Source organism: Apostichopus japonicus, chromosome 8, assembly GCF_037975245.1.
Source record: "Apostichopus japonicus isolate 1M-3 chromosome 8, ASM3797524v1, whole genome shotgun sequence".
NCBI classification, from domain to species: domain Eukaryota; kingdom Metazoa; phylum Echinodermata; class Holothuroidea; order Aspidochirotida; family Stichopodidae; genus Apostichopus; species Apostichopus japonicus.
The window spans coordinates 15,484,071-15,493,636 of NC_092568.1; the positions used below are offsets into that span (position 1 = coordinate 15,484,071).

General features: G+C 38.7%; 3 protein-coding genes across 3 annotated transcripts; all 3 read right to left on the reverse strand.

Moving 5' to 3' along the window:
* Positions 1 to 1,320, reverse strand: LOC139970498 (uncharacterized protein F54H12.2-like). The gene has a single exon (XM_071976258.1). It carries the CDS (start codon positions 1,318 to 1,320, stop codon positions 1 to 3), a length of 1,320 nt encoding a protein of 439 aa, XP_071832359.1.
* A 1,162-nt stretch (positions 1,321 to 2,482) lies between these two features.
* LOC139970502 (uncharacterized) lies at positions 2,483 to 3,007 on the reverse strand. The gene has a single exon (XM_071976265.1). The coding sequence runs from the start codon at positions 3,005 to 3,007 to the stop codon at positions 2,483 to 2,485; it is 525 nt and encodes a 174-aa protein (XP_071832366.1).
* Positions 3,008 to 3,968: 961 nt separating this feature from the next.
* LOC139970503 (uncharacterized) lies at positions 3,969 to 5,489 on the reverse strand. The gene is made up of 3 exons (XM_071976266.1): positions 5,397 to 5,489; positions 5,055 to 5,355; positions 3,969 to 4,523 (listed from the first exon to the last, which is right to left on the reverse strand). Exons 2-3 carry the CDS (start codon positions 5,322 to 5,324, stop codon positions 3,969 to 3,971), a joined length of 825 nt encoding a protein of 274 aa, XP_071832367.1. The 5' UTR covers positions 5,325 to 5,355; positions 5,397 to 5,489.
* Between the last annotated feature and the right edge of the window lie 4,077 nt (positions 5,490 to 9,566).

The window sequence follows — 9,566 nt, forward strand, 5'->3', positions numbered from 1 at the left end:
TTAAAAGTCTATGAATACGTTGCGAGTTTTATCCACTTCTACCACCGCGTCATATTCAGCGTATACAACCACATTTACACTTCTGGTCAATGCGTGCTCAAATTGCATTTCGAGGCGCACATTACCGTTTTTGCGGAGATTAAAGTGGCCTCCGCTCGCTAGGTCAGGGGTCATGTCAAAGGCATACAGCGTGTAACCTTTGGCGTAATCACTTCGGCTGATCTGATTGCCTTTGTCAGTGAACATACTATTTAATCCCGAATAAAGGGTCTGATAGGCCATGATGTAGCGATAATCCGTAAAACTAGGGCGTAAAGGTTTCCATGGTAGCTGTTCACCGTCGACGTATAACGCTAAAAAGTTCAGATGATGGTGATAAAAATTAAATGGGTTTCTGTTGTAAGCACCATTAAAAGCTTCCGTGTCAACAATTCCCAACACCACTCGTTTCGGTAGATTACCCAAGAACAAACTTTCCCGTTTGAAGATTAAGTTTCCTCTCGGGATGGAAAGCGATGTGACTTCTACTCTGTTGATAGGGTATTTAGCAGTGCCTTGCTCCAAAGCCTTGGCATGTGCTAACGCCACTTCAGGGTGAACTTTAACATGACGTACGTAAAGCGACGCATCCACAATGCGAACTTTAAAAGATGCGATTGCTTCACTGGACAAGAGACAAAAAGCATCTTTGTTTCGGTGTAACTTCATTTTCAGTTCAACACCACCTAATAACATCTTTTGCTGAACAAACATATCACAATGTAAGGGGCCAACCATATCGACGACCTTACTATTCTTGACAAATTCGTATCTGGCTTTCAGGCCTTCATTCACCACTTGTTGATCTCCGTTGGGATTACAAGAATCCATTTTTCCAGCAGTATCTTTGTAGAACAGGCTTCCAGTGAGTTGAGATTCCTTGGCTTCCGGGCCATAAGAGAGCAACGTCTCCATCATCGCACGATAGGCATAAGTATTCGTTGAAGGCGTTACCAGACGATCGTTTAACGTGACATCTACTTCGGAAAAGAGAGACTGTAATAACAAATTAACGGGACCAACGTTTGCGTCTTCGGGGAGATCATCGCCGTTACTTTGACTCAACTTTGCTCTCACGTGAAGAATAGTTTGAGACAGATCGAGATAATCCTCGGTCGATCCCTGCACGGAAAATTGTATCGGGGATGTATCGGTGATATTAGTGAGAGGATGATATTGAATCCAATTGCCCTTCACGATGCTGGTTTGTGTTGGGGGTACTGTGAACAAATCCAACTCTGATTTCATGCACTCGCATGAATTATTGTGAACAAGGGCCATGATGGTGATGATAATTACACGTCGAAAATATCAAGAGACCTCTTCACTCGCCTGGCTCGTTGTCTTCTGACGTTTTTTGGCTTTGCTTTTCTTTTTAAAGGTTTCCTTCTCGAAGTTGATCCTTCCAGTACCCTCGTGACCATCCGCTGTCCTGCTTGACCAAGTCGTCGCTTAGCAGAGGTTTTAATGTGTTCTCCTTGCAGCGCATCGTTCATAATTTCCGTTCCCGTATACAACGCCTGTTTGCCCAGTGTTTTAGCCCCACTCTTTAAAAATGGAAGGGCTGATCGGCTAATCGTCCTAAGATACCTCCTAATCCGTGCCCTTTCTGATGGTGGTAACCAGTGAACACTGGAAGTCCATGTCCTACTTGTCGAAGGTAGTAGTCTTCAAATGAATTCTTCATAATGATACGTTTAGGATTAGGTGAAAAGAGAAGATTTACTCTGCTTGAAGTGGAGTTTCACGATCACACGCCCAAGTTGAAATGGAATCAATTGTCCGAGATCATCCCTTAAATCTATTTGGATGTTTTCTATCATTCGGGATTTAACGGGAATGTAATGCGGATTGTTGTACGACACCGTGATGTGCTCCCCTGGTCGTTTATCTCCTATTTTAACAACGCGCAGTAAGGGCACGTGAGCATCCCCTACCCTCTGATGTTCGACTATGTCACTGTAAACAAAAAAACTGGTGACGCCATTGTGTACATCTGAGACAACATCACCGACGTTGAATCCCTCCGTACATATCTTGTTATGGTCTAAGAAACCAAACATTTGACTGAGACCTTGAAGAGCGAGGCTGTAACCTCTTCTTACTCTCACCGCAGTTTTGAAAGAATGCTTGTTGAGATGTAGTTTCACGTTGGATGTCTCCGCTGGGGTTAATTCGTCGTGAAAGGCATCTATGACTTCCTGTATGGTGTCATAATATCCCACGGGTAAACAAATCTCTCTCTCGTTGAGGAGCATGCCACAGTTTTTATATGTCACATTGTGCCAATTGAAAGGATACTGAATTTCACAAAGCGCTACTTCCCAATTCCCTGATAATACAATAGGCTCTGCCAACTGCGTCGTGAAACTAGAAAGCGTGTTACGTGGAAAATATTCGTACGAACTGTTGCTAGGCAACGTCACGTAAAAGTGCGATGCCATCATATCTTGTCCACATCCTTCACCCAACTGTTAAACTTTGCTGGATATCCCTGCCATTTAACAAGATATTCAGTGCGGCCTCCTCGCTTTCGCTTCTTCAAAACTTTTTCGACTCTAAATAGGGCGCTCTCATCAACGTAAACACTTTGTAGTTCATGTTCATAAAAGTTACCCTCAATGGCCTCACCATTCCAGTCCTGGAGTTTGTATACGGGTATAGGCTTGGGTTTCCGTTTCACTACCGTGAATACTTCTTCACTCCAATTAGGTAAATAACCCTTTTCAAATTTGAGTTTTGATTTTGCAATTCTAACTCTTTCCTCTAAGTTAAATTTAAAATTGTCATTCGGTTTCCGTGCTATTGAAGGATATAACGTCTGCCACACCTTTCCTTCATTTTCCTTTGAAACGTCTATGGGTCGCATTTTAATGGATCTGTGATACGCACGATTGTAACCTTCCACGAGTTTGGGTAAAACGTCGATGTATTTCAGAGAATTGCGATAGGTAAAGTCTTTCCACATCCTCGATTTCAAAGTGCGGTTGAACCTTTCCACGACAGAAGCTTTAGTTTCATTATTGGTCGTGAAATAATGAATGTTTTTATCTTTCAAAAATCTTTGAACGTTTTTATTTAAAAATTCCCCACCTCTGTCAGTATGAATTTGTAATGGTGTTCTGCCCGAGGAAAACATGGTTTTTATAGCGTTCAATACGGTAGGACCAGTGTTATTTTTGATCGGCACTACCCATGCATACTTCGATAAGACATCGATGCATGTTAACACAAATTTAAACCCGCGATTGTACCGCGAAAGAGAACTTAAATCAACCAAATCCATCTCCCATTGGTGATCCATTGCACTAACCAAAACTCTGTTTCTAGGGAAACGTCTTCTTGAGCTTTTATGTAGCGTATACGTATTTTGTTTTTTCATCCAGTCAAGAATTGCCTTTCGGGTAAGCTGATGCACCCCTTCCTTTTTGACTTCTGAGTAAAGTTTGTTAACCCCTCCATAACTCGCAGGGTGTCGTGGGTCGTAATAAATCTTGTGCAAGTAGTCCTCGTGGTTTGCACCCATGGTGGGGGGAGGGACAAGGTTCTTTGTTATGAGAGGAGCGGACAGTGAATGATAAACTCTCGTCGATATCATTATCCTAAATGGCTAAACAAGGTGTTGGTACTATATCATTTGTAAGGAGGGGAGGGGGAAATAAGGGGAAAGGGGAACATGTGAGGTAGGGATGGTGTGGTGTAGCTTATTATTCCTGACAAAGAAAAATAAAAAGTACGGAGACTTGTAAGACAAAAAACGAATAACGAACAAAATTGAAACTGTCGTATTATAAATTTTAATTGAAGTTAAAAACAAAAAAATGCTTTACATAATATTTATTTAGCTTTTTACTTACAACACAATCATTTACATTAATTTTTAACTTACATCTTAATTATTTATTGTTTAAATTACACATTATTACACATTATTCATTATGTCTTAACATTATTCTCCTTAACAAGTCAACATTTTTACGTAAAGCCCAATACACCCAATAATAAATTATCCACAATTCCTTTTGTGGTATATTTATCTTCAATTCACGACATTCCACAAGATATTTGGTCCTAAAAGTGACTTCAATGTCGAACTTTTTCAAGGAATGATCCAAGAACACAGCGAGGCGTTCATCATCCGTGGCCATGAGACACCAGTCGTGCTCAATCTGACTCGGATTCTCCACACTACAACCGTAGCACATATCATTACATTTTTGTTTTATGGTATGCCAAAGCGTTTGGCAAATCACATTCTTTGCCAAACTTTGCAATCTCTTTTCGTGTTCGTTTGTCGTTGTTTGGACCTCATCTACCACGATGTCTTGTTCAAACAACCTCTTTGGATGACATGTATGGTTTCGCCTCTTGATATGCTTAGATACTTTGGGGGCGGCTACATCCGGTTGTCTTGCATTCACGCTCGGGGTCTCCAGTTCTGCCTCCTCATCCGAATCCAATACCAAGATCACTTCAGTTTCATCCTGAAACATAATACGAACAACATGTGAATACTAAATCCTGTTACAATCAGCAATCATCGCTGCGAGCTTTTCGTCAATGTCAGGCACAATACTCTCCAACCACATCCACTGCTCCCCCGTTATATTTATACCTTTCTTTGTCGGATAACATTTTCCAAACTCTCTGTATCGTATGTGCTCACGTAGACTGATAAATGTCTTCCCCATCCAACGAGACAAGCCTATCATTTTGAAAGGTTTTTCAAGCGTGTTAGTTTCATTCTCAGGTTGTAAATGATGTTTGTCATACATGGAACGTGAAGGCAAAGGGTTCTTTTCTACTTCCTTCAACGCATTACTAATATGCGTCATTAACAATTTTAGTTCACCCCACTGTTTGACGGATAAAGTAAGCCCTGATTTTCCCGGTAGTAACGCATCACACCCATCCTTGCTATAAAATTGTCTTATGTCAACGTAAGCCTTGCAACGAAATGTATGTAACTGCACATGCGTATTGCCTTCGAGATGAAACAGAGCAGGTTTACTCACATGCATTGGTTTGCAACCCGCTGTGTCGTACTCCTCTGTCAATGGCGGCGATACCGTTGGTGGAGGTGACTGCGGCGACTGCTTAGGGCTCGGCCACTGTAGACGGGTTTCCTCGTCTTGAGGTGTTGGTGGCGTTACACCTTTTCCCAATTTAGCCATTTTAATAACGTTCAAGTCCAAAGGCACTGCGTTTTGGCGGCGCAGTCTCTTCAAGCCTTGACGCACAGAGTCATCGGCACATTGTGTTGAAGTGTCGATTGGAGAAGCCATGATATATCCGTAAAAATTGACTAAGTCCAAACTTTGAGATAGTTGAAACAGCAAAAATGTTCTAAGTCCAACCTTTTGAGAAGTTTGAAGCAGCGAAAAATATTCTAAGTCCGAACTTTTTCAGATAGTAGAGCAGTGAAAATATTTTAAGTCCGAACTTTTCAGATAGTTGAGCAGCAAAAATATTCTAAGTCCGAACTTTTCAGATGGTTGAACAGCAAAAATATTCTAAGTCCAAACTTTTGGAGAGGTTTGAAGCAGCAAAAATATTCTAAGTCCGAACTTTTCAGATGGTTGAACAGCAAAAATATTCTAAGTCCGAACTTTTCAGATAGTTGACGCTGGAAAAATAACTAAGTCCAAAGATTTGAGATTGGTTGAGGAACAACGTTGAGGAACGATGTGAACAGTGAGATGCTTCGATGCAAAGTGATCTTATATTGGGTTCTACAACACACCAATATCTCTGTTTTTAATCTCAGAACAATGAAACTCCTGTAAGCCTTTTCCATAAAAAACATAAGGTTAATCATGTGGGTACCCCTACACACCCTTAATCATTCCTTTCAGAATTATTCTAAGTCCGTTTGTCTCCTTATGGAACAAATAAACCCATATAGTGAAAATAACCTCATCCCATCTTAAAAGTTATTATCGGTTTTTGTTTAACAATCATCAATAGCAATCATTTCTAAAGACATCTTTAATTCCGCTTCGTCATCATCCTTTTCATCATCTTACATAAGAGCACTTTTTTTTTTCTTCTTTTTTTTTTCTTTTTCATTTCTAAAGATTTCTTTAATTCCGCTTCGTCATCATCCTTTTCATCATCTTACATAAGAGCACTTTACTTAAGCTCCTCATTAACATACCTTTTCAACCATTGACACACCCCATTGATGATGCCAATCATGTCAGAACTTGTTGCCAACGTGTCATGTTTCTATCTCAAAACTTTGGAAAAGGAGGGCGCACTTAGGCCTAAAACTTTGTCAATAGAGGGCGTTCTGTCATATGACATCATACCATTTATTTTTTGTAACAAAGAATGATATTAATAATAATAAAAAAATAAAAAATCATATATCAAAATTCATATCAAAAACTCATATCAAAATTCATATCAAAATTCATAAAAAATATTAATAAAAAATATTAATAACAATATTAATAAAAATATTAATAAAAATATAATCCCTTAAAACAATAGCCTCATTTGCATAACAAAGAAAGTGTCCTGGACTATCGTTATTACTACTGACATCATGGTTCCCGCGGCCTATGTGGCCTATGTATCAAACAGAAACAAATATTTAATAGTAAATCTGTTGTTAAATTAGTTCTGCTTGACTGCTTTCAGTTCATGTGGGCAACACCACGGTCCAAAACTTTGAAATAAAGCGATTACAACTTACTCCTAGTTAAAGTTTTGTTTAAGACCATATCCTATATCGGTGCCACAAATAATGAAATATGAAACTACATTTGACTGTGTATCACAGAATGGTAGATTATTAGTATACACATTAAAGTGTGTATCGTATCATAATATCTCACATTCGTTTACTTACATGTTATTGAATTTGATGTTCAGCTGTAGAAGTGCTTGAATGAGTGAAGAACAGGATCATGAAATAACCAAATAATGATTCAAAGTTAAAGGTGGTTAACACATATTGGCGATCAGGTTAAGTGAAACGTGTTGAGTTTAGTTTGTGATATTGAAACATATCGATACTAAATTGATGGTCTACATTAATTGGTTTTGATATGTGATTTACACCTTCAAAGAAGAATTCTGTTGAGCAGCTGGATACAACACATGTGTAGCTGCAGGAGCATCTTTCTTTGCTAACTCTAATATTCATGATGTTAAGTCACAGTTCATTATCCAATCATTAATTATAAAACTTGTACACGGGAAGTGCATGGCCGCTTCATAAACTGTCTACAGATTATCTCAGGCGGAAATTTCTAAGATTAGTTTATTAAATATGATATGCACATCAACAAAGAATTTTGAAAATATGTGCATCAAACGAAAAACGTACATACCATGTAGTGAAAAGTTGCATCGAATGCATGATGGAATAGTTTCATCAGTTAAATTTAATAACTGATCTCTTGTTTCTTCTTATGCCGGTATGCGGTACTCAGATTAAGGAATGGTTATATCTCAGTTTCATTTTCCTTTTATACTGAATTTATTGAAAACATTCAGCTCAAATTTTTTGTTAATTAAATGTTCTCAATATATCTCGTGTAATTTTCATTCAGAAATAGACATTATGTGGTATGTTATGCTCAGAAACAATATTGCAACTTCCAAATTAATCTTTCCTTACACACGGCGTTTAACTGTATAAACAATGTTGATTACTTCAATATAGAAGAGATAACATAATACAAAAGTTATATCGTCAGTCTGTGATCAATGGTCGTATTTACATGATTACAACCTAGATACGCAGTTAGGATTATTTTGCTTACATTGATCTTTGTGTCGGGAATATCATCAAAGAAAGTATATGGCTATCATATCGTTTACATTTGCATATGGTATTATAAAGGATCATACTTAATAGTTGTACAATAAATAATTGAACTCAATTGAAAAGCATCCTTTGTACTGTATCGTGTTAGAGAGAATACCAATATTCCCTATACTTATCAACTGGCTGTGATGAATGTACTTAAATTTGATATCCCTCCGCCGAAATAATCCAAATAACGACTTTCACAATTTGGCATGTTGACAAAGTATGTGTGTTTATTGATTGGTACAAAGTAAATGAACTGCATACTCGAGGAACATCGGGCGATCGCTGAATCAAATTTAGCCTTTTTACGATTAACAGAGAACAACATCGTAGAGCAAACGTTGGCCATGGTGTTAATGATAGGTAATCCCATGCCCAAGTACCCTAATGGATGCAGAAGCTTCGAATAGTGTGAGCGGCGAACATTGTCTTTAGGAAAACGATAAATTACGGTGAATAGATATTATAGATAGTGAAACTGAAGGAGCAGATTGAATAACGCTCGCTCATCGGGGTCCGGTGTAACAGTACAAAATGTCGCATATATCCCCATGCTCAGTACATACTGTCTTAGTCCCTCTAGAATAATTAATATATTTTTATATTAAGTCTTTCCGGACCTATTTTACAAGGCTTGTTGGTAGATACTGTCGCCACGGACAGTATATGCTATGGTTACACGAAGGGTGGACATTATCTGACGGTCGTTTATTTTGTTATAAATTGTGTCTGCCCGAACACAATGTCCGCTAGCAGATACATTAAAGTAGTAAACAAATAATCAGTAATGGACTCTGGCAGTATCCGTATTATTAGCAATTTTTCGCATTCGGCTTCTGTATATTTAACAGTGAGTCAATTCACAACTAAAAATGGAAAAGTTCGCAGAAATCGTCTGACAAATAGCTTATATCCACCCGATACTCATAGCTACTACAGTAACTACTGTTCATGTTCGGCCACCGTGCATCAGTAACTACTGTGCTGTGTTCGCAACACGGTAACATGTGTTACAGGTGGCACAGTAGTTACTGCAAAGCTGTTACACGTTCCATTGTAAGACGAAACCCACCTGAAGTTAGCAGGATATTCTGCTGGCAGGATATTTGGTTGAAGAAGGGTTGCCAGTTTTCCGGATACATTGTCGGTCAAATTGAGACCAAAAAAAACGCCAAATTTGTATTTCATATATTTTAGGTAATTGAACTTTTGTGTATGCATACATGGCCGATTAAAGCCAAATTGCATAACCTAAACATATTTATGCCGGATCAAACATACTGGATTTTGATAGATGCGACCCTGGCCCCGTATCAGGACACATCTTCACCCTCTCATTGCCGTCCTTATGCCCAAAGAGGGCCCTATTCTCTGGATAGTCGTAATATCAGTATTGAAATAAGACTGTCTAATTATAGTCAAATTGCATAGACTGAACATATTTATGCCGGACCAAACATACTGGATTTTCATAGATACGACCTCTGGCTCCCTAACATAATACACTTTGACCCCCTCATTGCCGTCCGTATCCCCATAAAGGGCCCTATTCTCTGGATAGTCGTAATATCAGTATAGTACTAAGACTAGTTAATTACAGTCAAATTGCATAAACTGAACATATTTTATGCCGGACTAAACATACTGGATTTTCCTAGATAATCTCCACCGCCCCGTATCAGGAATGATTTTGACCCCCTCA

What these genes read in the sequence shown, in the direction of transcription:
- LOC139970498 (XM_071976258.1), bottom strand. Translation starts at nt 1,320, where the DNA reads ATGGCCCTTGTTCACAATAATTCATGCGAGTGCATGAAATCAGAGTTG.
- LOC139970502 (XM_071976265.1), bottom strand. Translation starts at nt 3,007, where the DNA reads ATGTGGAAAGACTTTACCTATCGCAATTCTCTGAAATACATCGACGTT.
- LOC139970503 (XM_071976266.1), bottom strand. Translation starts at nt 5,324, where the DNA reads ATGGCTTCTCCAATCGACACTTCAACACAATGTGCCGATGACTCTGTG. An exon ending in CGGGTTGCAAACCAATGCAT is followed by an intron (nt 4,524 to 5,054) that starts GTGAGTAAACCT and finishes ATTATGTTTCAG; the next exon opens with GATGAAACTGAAGTGATCTT.